Below are 20,158 nucleotides of genomic sequence, written 5' to 3' on the forward strand. Positions count from 1 at the left end.
TTCTCCGCCCATCGTGCAAGACGGATGAGATGTACAGAGATGGAGAGGAGCAAGAGTTGGTTGTGCAACGGAGCGAGGTCAGCAGGTCTTGAGGCGTAAGCTGTCGGGTGTATGCAAGCTGGGCACAGCTCTCCGCCTCCGCACTGGGGTGCATGCAAGGAACGCCGCGTGGTTGCTCCGGTTTCATGTGATCGTCACCGCCAAGGTCAGCATTACCACGCCAGTGGGACATGGACGATACTGCAGCATGCACGTAATTATCATTAGCATTAGCACAGAGCTACATATTCTGCAGTGTGTTCGTCTACTGTACTCAATGTACTCTGATGGGTATCGTCCAAAGCGCCAACCTGCTGCGCACGATCAATGCGGTTTGACCAAACATTAGAGCGCTTCCTTCTATTTGTATCCTCCGTCTCAAGCTCAATGAGCGTGCGTCCTCACAAGCAGTCCTACAATTCAGCAAGCGCCTGTTCGCACAGTGTTTGATATCTGGATGGGTCGAAACGCTCTCTCTTCCAACGTCTTGCCCGGCCAGCTTCGATGTGCTCCTTCTTCTTCCTCGCCTTTTGGTCTTCCGGTGCAAATGACCAGAAGCTGCGACTCTTCCGCAGACTCTTCTGTCGAGACGGTCCATTGGAAGGAGTTGACGTCCTGTCAGAAGCTGAGTTGCCATCTCTGTCGCGCCTCGAAGGGGTCTCGAGCCTCTGAAGTGCTTGCGCACGATGAATCTGTTCCTGTGCGCGTTGCACTCCTTTCATGTGTGTCTCGAGCTGTGTCCGCATGGCTGCAAGGTGATCTGTGATTCGATTCAACATTGCCACATCCAGACACTCTTTGGGTTGAAACGTTGGCTTGAATGTCGCAGGTGCCATGGATACTGCCACTGCTGTTGCTGTGTGAGGTTCGCTGTACCGCGTATATTCGGGCTTCTTCGGTGTGCTTGGGGTAACAGCGGATGTCGTAGTCGTGTCAGACCCCCTTTCGAGACCATCTGTGGCTATTGGTGATATCGGTGATATTGGCGAAACTGATGATCCGAATGACAAAGTCGAATTTGGCGACACAGGAGACACAGGCGAGGCGTGGTCTGGGTCTTCGTAGCTAGTGCTGAAGTAGTTCAATTGCGGCGCACTGACAACACGAGCGCTGTTCTGAAAGTCAATGGAGAGACGCGACAGCTTTGGTCGAGGGGATGGGCTCGGACGTGCGGTCGAGAGTGGGTCCTGGTAGGGCTTGGGAAGGGAACCCATCCGCACAGGGCGCATGAGACCTCCCGTTGGTGTTGTCTGGCGATGGCCAGGAGAAGGTCCCGCGGGATATTGCTCGGAGATGACTTGTGGGCATGGAAGAGGTGCAGGCGACGAGGTCGAAGGCGCAGTGAGTGATCCTTCTCGCAGCAAGAATTTCTGCACCGGAGTGGCGTGATCATGATCGGGATAGTCACGTCGCAAGCGGTTTGGAGTCATGAGCTCCGCGAAACTGTGATGGCTCTCGAGATCGTCCATATCGTAGGCTGAAAGCACAGGCGAACCTTGGAATGAAGCCAACGAAGTGTGTTGGGTGTCTGCCACGCGCTGCTCGGGAGATGACAGCATCAAGGAGCTCGCACGAGAACAAGGCCTGTCGAAGAATCCGCTATCAGGCAAAGGTGGGGAGAAGGGTCGAGTGTTTTCGACCTGCCGCACGACGAAGGGGTCCTCGGACGGCTCTCGTACGTGGCGAACACACAGCGCTCGAGCATCTTTGGCAGTTGGAAGTGCGGTCAAGGCTTCAAGGTAGTGTCGTTCAGCATCGTCGAAGGCCGGCAATTTGGCGACTGAGTTGTGGTGCATCATTCGCGCAACCTCGTTGAAGCAGAGGCCCAGGTAGAAGTTGATGAAGGCGTCCTGCAGTGGATGTGTGTGGTCGTCGTCGTTGGCATGGGCCTTGAGGATCTCGCGGCAGAGCTGGATGCACTGGCGATATTTCTCTTGGATGAACAAGTTCTTGATGAGCTTCTGAGCGTTTCGCCAGTCGTCGGCGGAGGAGTCTGTCATTGTGCGCGCCATCTCCTCTGCCAGTGGCAGGCCGCGGGGCGGAGATATGTGCGGTATGCGGAAATGGGACAGGATGAAGTGCGATGCGGAAGGCCGACATGCAGAGCAGAAGGTGCCAAGGCAGCCGCAGTGACGCTCTATTCTGATTGATAGCGGGCATCGACGGGCATATCGAGGCCAGCGGGTGATGAAGGCGCAGGGATGTTTGCGATGATGACTGCGCAAAAAGCTGTCCACGATCTCGAAGGCGAAACTGCACCGCACCTGCACTGTTTTCCACCGCGCAACGTGGGCGCGCGCGGCGCACTCGTTCCTTCACCTACCAACGGTCTCGTCTATTTGTGTTGTCGCACATTCCGTGTCCGGCGTCGGCTCTCACACGTCCAACGGCAGCGCGCTCGCGTGCACAAATGAAGGCTTCATCATGATGCCTCGCACTGGAGTTGGCTCCGACGCAAAGCAACCCATGTTCCCTTCGGCCAAGTCTTGCGTGCTGCGCGGGCACGTTGCGGCCTGCTGGAGTGAGGTCGATGGTGAGAATGGAAGGATGTGGTGGTTGTGGCGCTCTGATTTAACCCTCAGCGAGGATCCCTGGGCGACCCAAGCCGCTTCGGGGGCGTATTTACGTCTGGTTACAGAATCCTTGCCTTATCATCGTCAATCCAGTTTGAATCTCCGACCCTTCAACAGCTCAATCTTGTTCTCGAGAGGCAAGCATCGCGATTTTAGCCACCAGTCGAAAATTGCTAGCATGCCCAGTTCCAACGCGGCGGTCACACCGTGGCTGTGGCGCCGTCAATATCCAGGTCGAAGGCAGCAAGAAGCTGAAGTTGGACCGATTTGACGCGCCTCCAACGTCCTCCGCAGATGCGAACGCACGACGCAGCAAATGCCGTTGAACAGACGTACCAGATCGAACCTGTTCGTGCCTTCCGTTCATAGGTCGGTTCCAGCAACTTCTGAACGTGTCTTGCTGCCGGCCACTTGCTCTGCAAGCCCCCCAGTCACAACAGAGATGACTCCCGAGCGCGTGGCATTTTCCCCTGCATCTGCTGGGCGGCATCCATGCATGTCCTACACCATGCTCCTTCCCCAAAACCATGTTGCACTTCGCATGTGACGCAGTGGTGGCTTGTGTGCCTTTGTGAAGGCAGCGTGACTTGACCCGTCTCTGAACAGCAGTCGCATATTTGGGGTCGAGGAGCTGTGTACCATCTTCAGGCTCAGCTACAATGGTCACGATCCCGGGACGTTGGGCTTCGTTTCTTCATGATCAACTGCTAACGGGGTCGTTTGCTTGCATCAAGGTTTGCCTGGCCGTGTAGACGTGATGACGTGGGTAGATCGTAGATGCAACAACGCTCAACTATCAACGCCTTGAACAGCACCGGCCAGGTCGTCTGTACTGCGGCAGACCTTTTACTTGACTTGTAGCATCTCGCACGACAGAACAATCGAGGCACTCCTGCTCGCCGAGCAGTTTATCAATTCAATCTTGGAACAGCATGCCTTGGGATCACATTGAAGGGTACAGGCGAGAAATGGAACAGCAGCAGAATGCCAGCTGTGCTGTTCGAAGTCGCAACTAGTTTATCACTGCTGGCTTTGCGATGCAGTCGCTCCTGCCGATCCAATCTGGCGATTGGTTTGACTCCTCCACGTACGCAATCGCGGTGGATCCTTTGAAGAATGGAATTGCATGATTGATCTTATCCAGCAACATGTCCTGCTTTGCACGACATTTCAACACACTCCATCAGGTTGCGGTCTTGTCAGCCTCCTCATACTCCTTCTGGTCCAATTCTTCATGCCACGAGGTCTCTGCTCAATCCCATTAGCCAAACCCCTCAAGACACGACTCATAGAAAACACTCGAAAGAGAACAACATACTTCCCAGACTAATAGCCTGATGCGCCATCATCGTCGTCTTCGTTCCACCATGCCAATGCGTCTCACCCGCCGGAATATGCACTACATCGCCGACTTGCAATCTCCGTGGCTTCTCGCCTTTACTACAAATCAATCCTTCGCCGATGGTCACAGTCAGGATTTGTCCGCGCTCGTGAGTATGCCAGTAAGTCCTTGCACCAGGCGTGAAGCAGACGTTGTTGCCCATGCAGTCTTCAGCAGTGAAGATTGGATCCATGTGTACAGAGCCAGTGAATGTCTCTGTGGGTTGGCGAGAGGGAGTGGAGGGTTTTTGGGCGGCGCGTGTTAATTGCATCTTTGTTATGTTATGTTCTTGATTTTTGGATATTTTGGCTGGCTCTTTCTGCTGCTGTGAATGACCGGGTCTGCCGTCTGTACTTTTGATGGCTTGGAAACTTCTCTGTAAACAGAACGACGAGGTGTCGTTAAGCTGGTCGAGCTCTCTCCACGTCCAGCTCCACCGATATCGCAAAGGCAGAGAGCTGACGACCTGTCGAGCTCTGGACCAAAACCGATTGCCCTGCCCATACGCACAACTCTTCTCCTGCTGAGCTGACAGCTCACTATCTGAGCGCCAACTTTAGAAAATGCGTATTCTCCAACGGCGTCTCATAATACGCTTTGGTCTCCACAAATCCCAATGACTTGTACAAAGCTCTGGCAGATTCCATAGACTCCAATGTATCCAACACCATAGCCTCATATCCCAGCCTTGTAGCTTCCGCAATGACTTTCTCCGCTAGAGCTTTACCAATTCCCATTCCGCGACCTTTGGGATCAACGTATAATCGCTTCATCTCGCAGTGATTTGGTATGCTCAGTGGTCGCAGACCCACACACCCGACGGCTTGGCCTTCGTTATTGCGAGCGAGATACAGAGCTCCTGTGGGTGGAGCATATTTACCGGGCATGGATGACATTTCATTGTCGAAATCTTGGAATTGGAGATCGATGCCTAGCGACTGGGCGTAGATCTTGAACAGTTTAATGGTGTCGGCGAGGTCTTCTCGGTTGTTCACAGGCTCGACAGTGAAGGTCGCCATCGCTGTAGATGAGGTGTGAGTCGCTGTTGTTGAAATCTAACGCAGTTGTAGCTGCGGATGAGTGTTGGAGACGGAGTCATATTCGAAAGGCAATTGTCAAGTCGAAGGGCGCGCTTTCGGGCCCGTCCCGTGCTTTTGGCAAACGCATGGCATCACTTATTCAGGATGGTGCAGCAGCAGCAGTTATTAGCGGAGAGCAACTTGGAATAGTGGAATGTGTTCGAATGCATGATGTGAACGTCGAACCTCTGCAGATGAGTACCTTGATGGGTCCGAAAGCGATACGGCTTGCTGAAGGAACCGTAATTCAGTCTCATCGACCGAACCCGCCAAATCCAGCCCCGTCCTTCTTGAAGAAACGTCCAATATTCCTCAAATTCTCATTCAGCGTCGCAGCCGGACTATCCGCATCCATGCTAGCCCTAGCAGGCCCGCCCACAGGCGGCGAAGTCGTGCGACTCGCCACGTTCGCCGAAGCAGTGCCATCTCTGCCAATGCCGATATTTGGCGTCGAGAAGCGATCGCCCGCGTCTCTCGCAGCATTCATGAGAGCAGTACCAAAGTTCGAAGGGTCAAATCGGGCTGGCAGCGAGGGTGTCGAGTTCGCAATCGCGTTGTCCTTGAGTGCTGAGAGACCGAGACCAGCAGTGGTCGGTGCAGTTTGATTCGTGAGCTGCAACGCTGCAATGAGTGGATTGCTGGCCTGTAAGCTTTCATTCGCAGGACTGGCTTTGTGAGCGTTGAATAGTTCGATGAGATGACTCTGCTCTTGCTTGCGCGTAATACCCTTGAGCTCAAGCATTTTGCGAAAGTTGGCTTCAGAACGGTCGCGGATGTGTATGAGATATGCTTGGACCAAACCTTCTGGTGGTGACGCCCGGACTTGCAAGGTCTTCAAGATCGGATCGAGCTTGCCTGTACTTTGGTTGACGCGCTTGACGAAGGCCTGGTTAAGAGGAGTGCCGTCTTCTTCCTTGAGCGTTGCCAGTTCCGACAGACCCTTCTTGAGCACGTAGGTGTCCAGGAGCATCTGCTCGGAGCCGGTCTCTGAAACAGGTCTACACGCTACGATGTTCGTGATGTAGGTAGTGGTAAGAGCATCGACCAGGTTGTCGCAATATGCTCGCGCGTATTGTGGCTTGTGGAGTAATCGCAGAATGTCCTTGCTCCGATCCTTGACGCGTGCGAGGAGCGAAGAGACGTAGCTGCTCTGGTCGCCCACGCTTTCCATCTTGGCCCATTGTATTGAGCGCATTTCTCGCCATGCAGGCTCGCACTCGGCTTCCGCTTTGTGGACTAAAGCGCGTATCGATGCAGAAGCGACGCCCATGAAAGTATCGGCCTGAGCTTGGAGATCGACTTTGTCGCGCAAGTCCTCATCAATCCGTGATTTGATCTTCTCCTCGAGCTGATTGGTAGTCGTGTAGCAGTAGTCAGCGGTATTGAGAATGATGACTGCATCTTCCACACTAGGCCCGCCAGTCTTCTCGGAGAGGAAGAAGAACAGCACCTGCTGTGCATACTGATCGAGATATTTCCCGAAAGTGGTCGAGAGCTCGGACAGCCGACCGCCTGTCGACAATTTCGCGCACTGCGCAAGCGTGACACGATAGTGATGGAACAGCTCCGTAGACGAAGGTATGACCAGCTGCGAGTGGAACTCCTCCTCCGGTGGCCGAATGTGCTGTTGTCGATACCTTGGGATCAAGGACGCAAGCTGCTTGTCCTGCGATTCCACCCATACACTTAGGTATGGCTCGAAAGCCTCAGAGATGGCCTGACTGAAGCCATGCCTCTTCTCTCCCTCAGCCCCTGATGCAACAGTGTCCATGCTCGATCTCGACTCGCCAGAAGAGAACCGCCTTTCTAGACTGTGCTCGAAGTCGAGCGTCTCCTGCAAGCACGACAGAAGCAGGTTCACGTCCGGTGGCTGTCCATCCGCGCGCCGCATGCTCTTCTTCAAAATTTCCTTATAGTCGTCTCTTGTATTCTCGCAATACGCGTTCGCCAGCATCTCGTTGACCTTCCACTCTCGCGGGAACAAAGCGGCGTGCTCAGCATCGTACGTCTTGAGCATACGATTGAACCACGAATACCTCCTCGAGATATTGTCCAAACTGCCAGCTTCATCGTTGCCTCGGAACACCTGCCGATATTCCCTCAACTGTGTATTGCAATACCATGTGATGAGTCTCGCGCGAGCATGTTCTCCCAAAGCATCCATGACCTGGCACGCTTCATTCAGCATGCCTCTCTTCTGCTGCACCTCACTCCTCGCAAATGTGACTTCAAAGTCCTCGCAGACTTGCTCCAGCAATTCTCTCTGCACCTCGCTCACATTCTTGGACAAGGTAGCAATCTGGTCAATACTCCTATAGCTCTTAAAATGCGCCATGAGCTGAATGACGGCTTGCAGAAGGTGGGCGCATTCGCGGTACTGTCTCGTCTCTGACAATCCTCGCAACTGCTCATATGCAGTCGTGAGCATTTGAAGCCTCTTCAGCACCGTCATCGAGAGTGTCAAGTTCCGTTTCGTGCTGTCCAAGCGCTTGATATCTGCTGTCATCTCGGTGATGGTCCTCTCCGTCTCCAGCGCTCTTTCCCGTACGCCATCGATCTTCGCGAACAAAGTCGCGAGCTCGGCTTTGGCATCTTGAATGCGGCGGACGCTGTCGCTGTCGGAGGTTGTTTGTGCTGTGACGAGGGAGGAGATGGATGAGTCGAGGGAGGCTTCATAGTTCTGGAGTTGCTTGGAGACTGCTGGTACGGATGAGAGGGTCGAGGGATGCGAGAAGAGGGCGTTGAGATGGTCTATCGGGTCGTAGTCGACTACGGAATACTCAGTATATGCGCAATAACATGAATCCACGTATGAAGCGTGAGCTATGGATGCCTACCAGCATCGAGGGCGTCTGGAGGCGCGCTGCCATCTCCCAGCGCCATTGAGGGTTAACACGCCGCACAGGCAGACATGTGAAGTCACAATACCCGGCAAGATATCGACCTTTTTTTAGCCAGATGTGCTATGGAAGGGCAATCATTGTTGACAGCTGGAGCTGGATGGATGTTGGCATATGCAAGTGTCCGTGCCTGACGGACTTGAGTCCGCGCTGCTGTACTTCGTCCTTTCCTTTCTTACGCTTCACATCATTCTTCCTGGCCGAATCTACAAGAACAGGTGTCTTCCATCAATTTCAGAATTGTCTTTTGGCTTTGACTATGTACGGATTCCAAGTGGCATCACCAAAAGGATTCGTTATTGAGGCACAAGCCAAGACCCTAATATCAGACTCTAGTAGCTGGTAGAGGATGAAGTATCCATATGCCTCAGCCATGGATTGCCATCCTCGTCCATCCAGCAGACTTTGTGCTACCCAGTAAAGTCAAGTTCCAAAACATCCCACCGCCATGGTACTGTCAAGGCCTCTTCCCAAATAATCAAGTCTCCTTCCAAGCACCATCGGTGTAGCTCACCGTCTCCGGATACTGCCTCGACCTCCTTCTCGCCCCCACTCCATCATCTTCCGTCTGCCAAGGTCTCTTCCTCGCCTCGACCAGCTTGTTCATAAGCTTGATCTCCCGCCCATCGAACCTCGCACTCAAGTGCTGGGCCAGAGCTACGATAGCGAACTCTGCATATCTCAGCATTTCCGTCCTCCAGCCTACATCCTTGTCCTGCACGGCGTGCAAAGCAGCTCTTCCGCTCGTCCCATTCATTCGTACGATCAAGTTTTCGCCCTCGACTTGCTGCAAGATGCTGAGAGCCATATCCTGTCGAATTTCCATAATAGGCTCCGTACCGTGGAGAGAATCGAGTGTCGTCAGAATGAGCCACTGGCGCCGGCCACGGTGGTCGTTGTATTCTGGTTCTGGGCCTCTCGGTGAAGGTACGTGAATCGAAGGCGTGGTCGGGTTCGCTGGGAGGCGAAATTGGATCTTTGCTGCGATGAACATGTTATCCAAAGCCTTCTGGGCATAATCGAACAGTAGAGTGCTGAAAGTCTCGTCTTGTGGATCGCGTTGCAAGGCACGACCTTCAATGACAATCTTGAGGACGTTTACGACCATTCGTCCTCTCTTGTACCAGCGACTATTTCCCTCCTTGCTCGGATCGGGGTTTGCAGCAGTTATTGTATCGAGGGGAGTCACGAAAGGTATGGCCAGCAGCTCTCGCAGCGCGTGATCTAGCTTCTGTCGCTGATATATCTGCCTGCTAGACAGCGCAAGATTCGTAACTCGAAATTGGTTTCGGTGTGGAGGAAGTGGTGTGACTGCTCCAGTTCCAGGGACATTTTGAGCCCAAAGTCTCACAGATCGCTTTGCCCACGTAGCTGGTGTCATGCTGTCGAACCAAGCAGCATACCAGCGGGAGATGCAGATGAGCGTCAGGAGAGCGCAATCGAATAGAGTATACCTGAGGTATGTATTATTGAGGTCCTGCGGGAGGCTCACCGCGTCTAGCCAAAGCATTTGTCCATTCGAGAAGTGTGCGATCGTGGCTTTTCCAGAACATAATCGAAGCACGTCGGTCGCCAGATGTACGAGCTCGGAGCTACTCGAGTCCATGATCATCAGCTCGCACATATCTCTGCGCAGAATGTGTAGGCGGAGCGCGAGCGGATCGTTGTCGTACTTCGGATTCAACTTCGATGCGTTTCCAGGTCGGAAGCGCAACTTCACCAGGTTATTCTCGGCTGATGGATCTCGTCGCGGAGCCAGCGCCCATTGTGCTGCATTTCCGGTCATTTGAATGGCGTCCTGACAGACTGTATCGAGAGCCCAGATATCTGTCGGGCGGAGACCGTTGAAGGTCTCCTTGTCGATCGCTCTGCAATCGAGCAGGATGTCGAACATGAGGGAAGCGCAGCACTCGATGCCTTGGCCATCCGTATACGCGTGAGAGAGGTTGAGAAACTTGGCCTGAAGTTTCTCAACCATGGAGGTGGTGGCCGCGGCGACTGGCTCTGGCTCTGGCATGGCGGCCACTGGTCTTCAGGCGGCGACGGCGGATCGATTGGTCGACTGTGTCTCGATGATCTGGAGAAGTCAGGGTGGTCAGCATGTGTTGTGTGCTTGCTTCAGGTGCGAGTACCTTCTCGGCGCGGCAAGATGCTACGCGCACTTTGCAGTCTGGCGTTCCGGACGCGCCGTGTGCGTGTTTGTGCGAGAGTCTCGAAGCGAGTGGGCAAAGCTGTTTGCTTCGGACGCGAAGTTGCTCCGGTTACTGAAGTGAAGTTCACGTAGAGCACCAACGATGAAGCCTTCGAAGTCATCGCGACATAGCGCATCTTTCTCCTGAAAGACATATCGTTTTCTGCTGCCTGGCTTGACTCTGGTCAACATCTTGTCGTGAGAGTTGGTCTGAGACAAGCCTGTTCTCTGGCCACGACTTTGATTCTCTGCCCACCAGCTTGACCAAGGGCATCACGGTGCCGCACAAATCTGTCCGAGACAAGACTCGGATGTGCGTAGCTTGGGAGAGAGCAAGTGAATCACACGTGCAGTGGCCGGAACCTCAGAAGGAATGATAGATGTGCTATCTGATCAAAATCCACTTGACCATGCGCAGCGGTAGAACGAATGGCCACAAGACAACCTCAAAGAACTGCAGGAGTGATATTCCTAGCTTCCAAAGCATCGCCAGCAATGTGCAGACAGCGAGTGCGTGCCCTGCTAACGATAGAATAGCTTTCAGTGCTTCGACCTTATCTTTTGTCGGAACTTCTGGGTCCTGCAATAACTCGAAGAGGCCCACTCTAGGCATTTGAAGTGAGCCCAAGTAGCGAAGGAACACAAGCAGGTAATCGAGTAAATGCTCCAAGTGATCCACCTTCTCACCTTCAGACTGTAGACTGGAGGACTTTTCGAATAAAGAAGTAGATCTTATGACAGATCCTGTAGAATTGACACGTCTTTCCACGCAAGCACCGCTCTGCACATCCCTTTCGCATCCCAACGAGCACTGTCTGTTGCCAATTCTACCGCTTGCTGTCGCAGCAGCAGCTCGTGGGACAGCAGCAAGTTCCGGCTTGACGAGTCGCACACGCGGCAGATGACGAAGATCTGGCACAGACTCCGAACCGGCAAACGCACATCTTGATGAAGTCGAATCATGCGCGAAGCTATTATCGTCCAACGCAGACGCAGACCGACATCCGACGTACATGTTGCAGGCAATGTCAGGAGTTGTTCTGGGCGCCGAGCACTTGTCCATACAAACTTTATGATCCGCTGCCGCCGAGCTTCGCTGGGCGTATTGTTTCCTGGAACGTCGGGGAGAAGCTGGACTTCTACCGTGCAGTTCATTATCATCTCCCTGAACTTTTATTGAATTATCTGGGCAGTGGATAGCAGACGATTGAGGAGATCTTGGCGTTACATTTGCGGTAACCTGTACCTGATCTGCGACAGCGGTGGGTGCAGCGGTATCCTGTGCGGGCTGGCCGCGATGTAAGATTCTGCTTATTTTTGCGTTCAGATTGTCTCGTTTCCGGACTGTCAGAGTCGGAGGTGCGGGAATTGTTGGTTCCTCGTCGCAGGCATTGTATGGGGTAAATGATCGATCGTGAAGGCGCGAACAGTTGGCATAAGCTCCTTCATGGTCCTCGACGGTAGCAACATTGGCTTGGCCGCTTGCAAACCGACGACGGTCGTATCCTTCACTTGATACCCGTCTCGCCTTGTCCCTGTAGTGTTCCAATGCCTCAATCTGCTCTGCTGTGTAGCCTGGGTATGCAAATGGTTGTGGCTCTCGAGCTGATGGCATGTGGACCAACTGGTCATCCTGCCTCTCGCCTGTTGTGGTGCTGAGTGTTGTCCTGTCCTGTGCGTTCACGTTTGCTCCAGCTCTTCCATTTCCCCCGCTCACTTTCCTGCCTTCGTTGGCTTTCGTCAGGACTGGCCGTCTCTTCACTGCGTGCGTCGGCGAGATCTGTTGCACTGCATTCTTCCGCAAGTTCAATGCATGTCCAGGTGATTCGGGTGTGCGCGGGGTCTGCGTGCCTGGGCTAGGCGATATGAGACCAGTCCACGGGTTTGCTGCTCGTGCTGTAATGTAGTCGTCGCTATCCTTCATTCGACCCATTGATCGCTTCCAACCTTGTTGCTTGCGTGGAGTCGTGACTCGTTTTCCACCAATTCGGCTCGTTAGAATGGATTTCAGGCTTCGTCGGTGCTCAAGCCGCCAGTGAGGCGGGCAAAGTTCTGGAGACTGTTGTAGATCAGTGATGGCCGCAGGCTGCCATTCGCTGCAATGAAATGATTTGAGGTGTGGAGGCACATGAGCTGTGCTCTGAGCGAGCTCCATTGCATTACTAGAGCGGTAGTAATGAAGCTGGAATGTAGCGAATTGGCACAGCAACACCAACAATGGGTGCTGTTCGAATTCGCTGGACTTACCGTCGGACTTGACAATGCGAATACATTCGGCAGCCGCTACCCCACAAACTGAGTTTCAAGGCAGGCGCGCGAACAGTCCTTACTCACCTGAAGCCATATCTGCAAATTCACAAAACTGACTGTGGTGTTCCTCTCGCCCCGAGCTTACAGAGTGCGATGAGCTTTGCTGTGCCTGGATCATGTGCTCCGGTCCTAGTTCAAGCAAGTTCGGGTTGAGAACAAGGTGTCACCTCTCTGCATTTCCCGGTTCTTCACGCTGTTGGTGTACAGATCCAACTGCGACCAGCATGACATCTGATGTCTGGACCAGGTCCTCGTGATTCTGCTCAACCATTCTCTCGGGATCAAAGCCTACACTATCCGCCAAGGCAATGGGCAGCATACGTCCGTCCGCAAATGGGGCCCCAGTGATCGTCTGCACAAGAATGCGATCCCAAGAATCTCCAGTATCAGTGGCGTACCAAGCAGCAGAGCTAGGCGTGCTAGGATCCGGCAAGTCCGGGCGAAAAATGCTTGCAAAGCTTTGAGCATGATGACAGGATGGCAAAAGTAACGATTAGGCTGTAGGCATGGATGCAGGAAGCAGCGTGACGCAGGTACTGCTTCCAACACACCACTCACGCATATGCATCAGTGCTCGTCATGCCGCCTTATCGCTGACGCGCGTAGTGAGGCGAATGCTCAGCTCGGAGATCCAATGGCCAGCTCCCACTCCCTTTGGGGGATTTCACGCAGCATCTCCGTATGGCACAAAGGACTGCCTCGTGATGGCAGCCAAGAGTTGCAATGTCGTAGAATAGGGTGTCGAGCAAGGTTGATGTGCAACATGGAGATGAAAGCCAAGCGGTTTCTCTGGGCACGCAGACGTTGCGATAGCACAAAGACCAGCTTGATCGCGGTCGTGATACTGGCGCGCAAATTTGGGGGGGTTGCAAGACAGCAAATAGGTGTCGCTGGAGCCCGTGGTCGCAATTGCTTGTGTCGCGGTGATATCGAGTCCAAGAGTCTTGGGGCGGGCAGGAAATGGAAGTGAGTGCGTCTTCGACAAGAAGCCAAGGGCAGGCAGTGAAACGTTTAACGGTCGCAACAAACGTCGAGGACCAGGCTTTACGGTGCACCGCGGGCAGCGTGCGGACGATGTGGACGCATCGGAATAGCGATGTTCGTTGAAGGGGAGGATCCGGCGTGGAGAGGGTCTTGGATGGGCTTCCAAGCAACGTCAAGAGGTGGCAGACCCGCTTCGGGCGCGTCTGCTCTGCTACGGTTATGCGGCACTGAGGTGTGTATGTAGGTGAAGACAAAAATCGCTCATGTACGCGCCGACAATCGGTTCGAGCGGTGTGTTCCCACCGACATACGTTGCTTGGTTGCGCTTTTTAAAATTCTGCAAGGAAGCGAATGCCGGCTCTGCGTTCTGGCAGAATCACAAGCTCAACCTTCAGTCGGCAGAAGGCGGATGACCCTGCAGGCGAGCACGCGAGTCGTGGAAGCATCAAGTTGCTCCCACGGCGCAGGCAAACCGAAGAAACGGCATCCTGGCAGCAGCGTGCAGCAGCCCACCCAGACTCGCAAATCGCGATGTCGCGGCGGGCGTAGGGCTGCCGTTCCAGGACATGCGATACGTGTGGCCTCACTGGAGAAGGGCAAAATGAAGGAACATGTGAACAGGTGTCAGCGCACTGATGTGGTGCTGCGCGTGGGAGATGAAGCTATCCACACTACAGCATTGAACGCGACGATAGACGGCGGCAATCTCATTCGTGCATTCATTCGCAGTAGCACACCCGTCGGCAGTCTGCTCTGACGTGGTGACGGTGTTTGTTGTGGGCGTTGCCTGGCGGCACGATTCCACGATGGAGCCCTCATTTCGGCGCTCGCCCTCGTGTCCACGATGGCTCCCGTGTAGCTGCGTTCCATCGCAGACGGGCGCCGCGCCTGGAGCACCATAGCGCCGCCGAAATTGGCCAAGCGTCTGGGAGATAATTATCGACGAAACGACAGCGGAGATCCGCAGCGTGACGCGCTGGACGGCGTGTGGGCGTCGTGTGGGCAAATGTTTGCGAGCTTGCAGGCGTGCCTGGAGCCGCCACGACACCAGAGCCTCGCGAAGGTTGCGGAGGTACTTGTCGCGATGTAGAGCCGTGCATCTCTTGTAAGGCTCTTAGCGGCATCTGGAAGAGCTTGACATCATGACGCTTGCCCTCGTCGGGACGCATCGGTGGCTGGCAGCTCTGGAGCTGCGAGCTTGTCTGCCGCCGCCGTGCCTGCGAGAGGAGCTCTGCTGCAGCTCGCCCGCGTCGCGCATTGGGAGCGATGGGAACCTCTCGGGTCAGCAGCTCGCAGCGCACTGATTTGCGGACGAGCTGCCTCATCGCCGACGCACCGGCCAGTTTTGCATCAGGCCAGTGGGCGGGCTGCAGCCAGTCTAGCCGCGTCGGGGGCTAGCGGCCAAACCTTCGCAGTCAATCGTGGGTTTTGTTCGGGCCTTTCAGGGCCTGCCTCAGCAGCACGCACGGTGGGCTCCCGCGCAAAATGCCTCACGCTCGTCCGCCGAAGCAGCGCGGTATCGCGTGTGGCGGCCTGTGGATTACGTTATTGGCATAATCTGTCAACGGTCCGACCGTGGCCTGCTCCCATTCACCACCTCCATCTCCAGCGCATGGGTCTCCCTCGCTACTGAGTCCACTGACGAAAGCTCGGCACGGCGGCACAGCCCGCGCCCATCCATCGCTAGTGTTCCAGTGCGCTACCATTTATCCTCGCCAGCTCGCGCACTCTTGTCCGAGCCTTCTTCCCTTCAGCGCGTCTTTCCATCTTTCACCACCCACCGACGAGCGTCACCCATCGACAGCGACATTAACTTGCATCGCTACACGGCACGATGGCCGCTCCGCGCGTGAGCTTCTCCGACAAGGACCTGGAGCAGAATGGCGAAGCTGGCGCCGCCGCGAGGTATGCACTGCATCCCCCATCGCCGCCGCCGCGCGCCCTCGCGATGCCGCCGTGCGCAGAGCTCGTAACGACCTGCGACGGTGCCGCGTCGACTCGCGGCGAGCGCTCTTCCACGCGGCAACAGCCACTGACAGCACCTGCAGATCGAGAAAGTGGTCGCAGGCTCCGGGCAACATCGAGGATCTAGGTAAATAAAGCCCGCCAAATTGCATCACTTCGGAATGGAATCTAACCAGCACGAACTAGACGAGTACACCGCACTCCAAAAGTACATCTCCACCTACAGAGATCCAAAGCTCGCTGCTCAGGAAGCTGCTGAGGGTCAGGAGGAGAAGCCAAAGAAGTCGTGGCAGGTTCGTGGGCACTCATCACCTCGTCGCACTGTGCACCTCACTGACTTGCACGCAGTTCTGGAAGAGCGGTCCCAAGGCTGGCGCCGCCGTCGCCAACGATGACGGCCACGTGCCTGACGACTGGCTCGAGGCCGACATCAAGCAGGGTATCTCTGACCACGATGTCGAGACTCGCCGCAAGAAGTTCGGCTTCAACGAAATCATGTCCGAGAAGGAGAACATGTTCCTCAAGTTCTTGGGCTTCTTCCGCGGACCAATTCTCTACGGTGAGTCTCCTACAGCTTCCCGATCATTTCCGGCGAGTATTGCACACGCAATGCTTGCTCAATGGACGTGTCATTGCCACACCTTCGCTTCTGGGATTTGCTTTTGCTGCAAGCTCCGCACAAGCTCCCGTCGCAAATTCCTTGGCACTGCACCATCCCGCACCACTGCAGGCCCTGCACAACCTTGCACATGAGCAGGACATGAGCTAATTTCTTGGCAGTCATGGAACTCGCTGTCCTCCTCGCTGCTGGTCTCCGCCACTGGATCGATCTGGGTGTGATTATCGGTATTTTGATGCTTAACGCTATCGTCGGTTGGTACCAGGAAAAGCAAGCCGCCGATGTCGTCGCAAAACTCAAGGGAGATATTGCCATGAAGGCTACCGTCATTCGCAATGGTCAGGAACAGGATATCAAGGCTCGTGAGCTTGTCCCCGGTGATATCATCATCATCGAGGAAGGTCAAGTCGTGCCAGCCGACGCTCGTCTCATCTGTGACTACGAACAGCCCGAGGATTTCGAGAAGTACAAGGAGTTGCGCGAACAGCATGCTTTGAACCCAGAGGAGGACCCAGCTGGGTCTGAAGACGCTGAGGGTGATGAGGGTGAGGGAATCGCACACCAGGGCCACTCCATCGTCGCTACCGATCAATCTGCCATCACCGGTGAATCGCTCGCCGTCGACAAGTTCATGGGAGACATTGTCTACTACACCACTGGCTGCAAGCGTGGAAAGGCCTACGCCGTCGCCACTACCTCCGCTAAGCACTCCTTCGTCGGTCGCACTGCTACTCTTGTCCAGGGCGCCAAGGATCAAGGTCACTTCAAGGCTATCATGAACAGCATCGGTACGGCTCTGCTCGTCCTCGTCATGTTCTGGATTCTCGCTGCCTGGATTGGTGGTTTCTTCCGCAACCTCAAGATCGCTACCCCAGAGGAGTCCGATAACACCCTCCTCGGCTACGTCCTGATTCTGTTCATTATTGGTGTTCCAGTCGGTCTTCCCGTCGTCACAACCACTACTCTGGCCGTCGGTGCTGCTTACCTCGCTGAGCAACAAGCCATCGTGCAGAAGCTTACCGCTATTGAGTCTCTTGCCGGTGTCGATGTGCTCTGCTCTGACAAGACCGGTACTCTTACCGCCAACCAGCTCTCCATCCGTGAGCCATACGTCGCTGAAGGCGAGGATGTTAACTGGATGATGGCCTGCGCCGCTCTCGCCTCTTCTCACAACATCAAGTCTCTCGACCCCATCGACAAGGTCACCATCCTTACCCTCAAGCGCTACCCCAAGGCTCGTGACATCCTCAAGGATGACTGGAAGACAGAGAAATTCACGCCTTTCGACCCTGTCTCCAAGCGTATCACCACCGTCTGCACGCTCCGCGGCGACCGCTTCACCTGCGCCAAGGGTGCTCCAAAGGCCATTCTCAACCTCACTGACTGCTCCCGCGAAACCGCAGAACTCTTCAAGGAGAAGGCTGCTGAATTCGCCCGCCGTGGTTTCCGTTCTCTCGGTGTCGCCTACCAGAAGAACAACGAGCCTTGGGTCCTCCTCGGTATGCTTTCCATGTTCGACCCTCCACGTGAGGATACCGCGCAGACCATCGTCGAGGCCCAGCAGCTCGGTGTTCCCGTCAAGATGTTGACTGGTGATGCCATCGCTATCGCCAAGGAGACTTGCAAGATGCTTGCCCTCGGTACCAAGGTCTACAACTCGCAGAAGCTCATCCACGGTGGTCTCTCCGGCACTACCCAGCACGATCTCGTCGAGCGTGCTGATGGTTTCGCTGAGGTCTTCCCAGAGCACAAGTACCAGGTCGTCGAGATGCTGCAACAGCGTGGTCACTTGACTGCCATGACTGGTGACGGTGTCAACGATGCTCCATCGCTCAAGAAGGCTGACTGTGGTATCGCCGTCGAGGGTTCCACCGAAGCTGCTCAGGCCGCCGCCGATATCGTCTTCCTTGCCCCAGGTCTCTCCACTATCGTCTTCGCCATCAAGACTGCCCGCCAGATCTTCCAGCGTATGAAGGCCTACATCCAGTACCGTATCGCCCTTTGTCTCCACTTGGAAATCTACTTGGTCACCTCCATGATCATCATCAACGAGACCATCAGCTCTGAGCTCATCGTCTTCATCGCTCTCTTCGCCGATTTGGCCACCGTCGCCGTTGCCTACGATAACGCTCACTCCGAACAACGACCAGTCGAATGGCAATTGCCAAAGATCTGGATCATTTCAGTCATCCTCGGTATTGAACTCGCTATCGCTACCTGGATCATCCGCGGTGCCATGTACCTGCCATCCGGCGGTATTGTCCAGAACTATGGCAACGTCCAGGAGATTCTCTTCCTTGAAGTCGCCCTCACTGAGAACTGGCTCATCTTCGTCACTCGTGGTGCTCAGACCCTCCCATCGTGGCAGCTCGTTGGCGCCATTGCTGGCGTCGATATCCTCGCTACCCTCTTCTGTATCTTCGGCTGGCTCAACCCCAACATCTACCAGGAGCCTCTCCCATCCCCAATGTCCAGCTTCCAGCAGACCGCCAACGGACACACTGACGTTGTCACTGTTGTTGTCATCTGGGCATACTCCATTGGTGTCCTCATCTTCATCGCCATCACTTACTACCTCCTCAACAAGATCCCAGGTCTTGCCAACCTTGGCCGCAAGAACCGCAGCGTGCACGACACCCAGATGGAGAACATCATTGGTCACCTTAGCAAATTGGCGCTCAAGCACGAGAGGGATTCACACGGCGAGAGCCAATGGACCATCGTCGGCAAGGCGACTGACGAGGAGGAAGATGATTAGATGCATAAGATACCAATTTGTCTCGTTGTTTCATACTAGGGATAAGCAAATACAGTCTTGTCACCATCGACAGTGGATTTAATATGCTGCGTCCCAACACTCGTTTGGGAGCGCGCTGTAGATATTCCTCCGGTGTAATGTTCAAAATAACGAGTTGCCGGTTCACTACATGTTGTCCTTCTCCCTTCGCAGGGAGCCCGTAAAGCCGTAACCGGCCATGCCGTGCTCATTCCGTAGAAATGTAGCCCGTGAAGGTTCGGCCCATGATGCTTTTGCCCTTCAACGTGGACGTCTCGTCTGCCCTCTCACATGGCCAACCCTCCCAGCCTCCCAAGAACACATCATCACCGCAATCGCTGCTTCTCCCAGCGGAGAAGCTTGTCCTCCATGTCCCACATCTGCATCTTTTCGTCATCTTTCGTGCAGGTCACGGTCTCTGATATTCCCTGTCGTCGATCATACTAGCAGTCCACTTGGTGCGTATCAGTAGATTACCCTATACCCTCCACTTACCGTCTACCACCAGTCGGCAGCGATTCGGTGGCGACACGGACAGAAAGAACAAGCATCTTGATATCGAAATTCGAGCGCAAGCACTTGCCTGAAATTCTTGCTTTCTTGTCTCATGATCGTCCACGTTCGTCCACAATCGTCCTGTGGGTTGACTATGTTACAGTATTGGTTTGGACCCATTTCTTTTCCTTACCTCCACGTATTCTGTGCGTGTTGTCCCCCTGTTCGATGGGGAGCGGTTGCTGATCTGTTGTCGTTGTTATTCGCTATTGACGACGTAGTAGTGTTTTCGATGTTCGGATGGATTTGGAGACCGCTTTCGCACGCAACGCGCTTTGCGCGGCAGCTGGCTTTTCAGACTTTTTCCCCGTCGCGCCCCATCGACTAGAAGAATATTGGTTCGGGTGTTGCAGTTTGATTTGGTCGAGACTGGGCCTCATGGAAGGACCCGAGTGTTGAGAGATTTTTTTCTGCTTGCTTTCCATCCTCGTGATGATGAACAGCTGTTCGATGAGTGCCCCATGCCACCTCCCCGACACAGTAGTTCACCAGCCTCCTGTTCTGTTCAATGAGAGACTTACAGGACTCCGTGGCTACCGCGCCCCTTGTGCCAGAGTGACACCATCCCCAGTCTGGGACTCACTAATTCGCCGAACACGCATTATGCACCCTTGAAGCGTTGTCGAAACCTGGAGACACACTCCATCATTCTACTGCTTTGGGTATGCAATGAGACGCTAGATTCAGACCAAAGCCGGCGGTCAATACTCTTTTCTCACGTGGTGTTGTCTCTCCTGCCGGTAATCGAGGATTCACATCGCTGGTCAGAGATCCGACTGCTTGGCA

General features: G+C 54.6%; 7 protein-coding genes across 7 annotated transcripts; 1 reads left to right on the plus strand and 6 right to left on the minus strand.

Moving 5' to 3' along the window:
- Positions 1-452: 452 nt before the first annotated feature.
- RHO25_006531 (uncharacterized protein) lies at positions 453-2,039 on the minus strand (the record flags this gene model as incomplete). Its single annotated transcript, XM_023597350.2, has 1 exon — positions 453-2,039. One exon carries the CDS (start codon positions 2,037-2,039, stop codon positions 453-455), a length of 1,587 nt encoding a protein of 528 aa, XP_023452172.2.
- A 1,756-nt stretch (positions 2,040-3,795) lies between these two features.
- On the minus strand, positions 3,796-4,264 carry RHO25_006532 (uncharacterized protein; the record flags this gene model as incomplete). Its single annotated transcript, XM_023597351.2, has 2 exons — positions 3,796-3,860; positions 3,931-4,264. 2 exons carry the CDS (start codon positions 4,262-4,264, stop codon positions 3,796-3,798), a joined length of 399 nt encoding a protein of 132 aa, XP_023452371.1.
- A 268-nt stretch (positions 4,265-4,532) lies between these two features.
- RHO25_006533 (uncharacterized protein) lies at positions 4,533-5,012 on the minus strand (the record flags this gene model as incomplete). The annotated part of the gene is made up of 1 exon (XM_023597352.2): positions 4,533-5,012. One exon carries the CDS (start codon positions 5,010-5,012, stop codon positions 4,533-4,535), a length of 480 nt encoding a protein of 159 aa, XP_023452581.1.
- Positions 5,013-5,325: 313 nt separating this feature from the next.
- On the minus strand, positions 5,326-7,955 carry RHO25_006534 (uncharacterized protein; the record flags this gene model as incomplete). Its single annotated transcript, XM_023597353.2, has 2 exons — positions 5,326-7,841; positions 7,910-7,955. The coding sequence occupies 2 exons, from the start codon at positions 7,953-7,955 to the stop codon at positions 5,326-5,328; spliced, it is 2,562 nt and encodes an 853-aa protein (XP_023452370.1).
- A 495-nt stretch (positions 7,956-8,450) lies between these two features.
- On the minus strand, positions 8,451-9,989 carry RHO25_006535 (uncharacterized protein; the record flags this gene model as incomplete). Its single annotated transcript, XM_023597354.2, has 1 exon — positions 8,451-9,989. One exon carries the CDS (start codon positions 9,987-9,989, stop codon positions 8,451-8,453), a length of 1,539 nt encoding a protein of 512 aa, XP_023452548.1.
- A 559-nt stretch (positions 9,990-10,548) lies between these two features.
- RHO25_006536 (uncharacterized protein) lies at positions 10,549-12,087 on the minus strand (the record flags this gene model as incomplete). Its single annotated transcript, XM_065602800.1, has 1 exon — positions 10,549-12,087. One exon carries the CDS (start codon positions 12,085-12,087, stop codon positions 10,549-10,551), a length of 1,539 nt encoding a protein of 512 aa, XP_065458872.1.
- Positions 12,088-15,291: 3,204 nt separating this feature from the next.
- Positions 15,292-18,799, plus strand: RHO25_006537 (uncharacterized protein; the record flags this gene model as incomplete). The annotated part of the gene is made up of 5 exons (XM_023597355.2): positions 15,292-15,362; positions 15,506-15,549; positions 15,609-15,715; positions 15,771-15,981; positions 16,203-18,799. 5 exons carry the CDS (start codon positions 15,292-15,294, stop codon positions 18,797-18,799), a joined length of 3,030 nt encoding a protein of 1,009 aa, XP_023452546.1.
- Between the last annotated feature and the right edge of the window lie 1,359 nt (positions 18,800-20,158).

The sequence above is a fragment of the Cercospora beticola genome, chromosome 4 (assembly GCF_033473495.1).
Source record: "Cercospora beticola chromosome 4, complete sequence".
NCBI lineage: Eukaryota > Fungi > Ascomycota > Dothideomycetes > Mycosphaerellales > Mycosphaerellaceae > Cercospora > Cercospora beticola.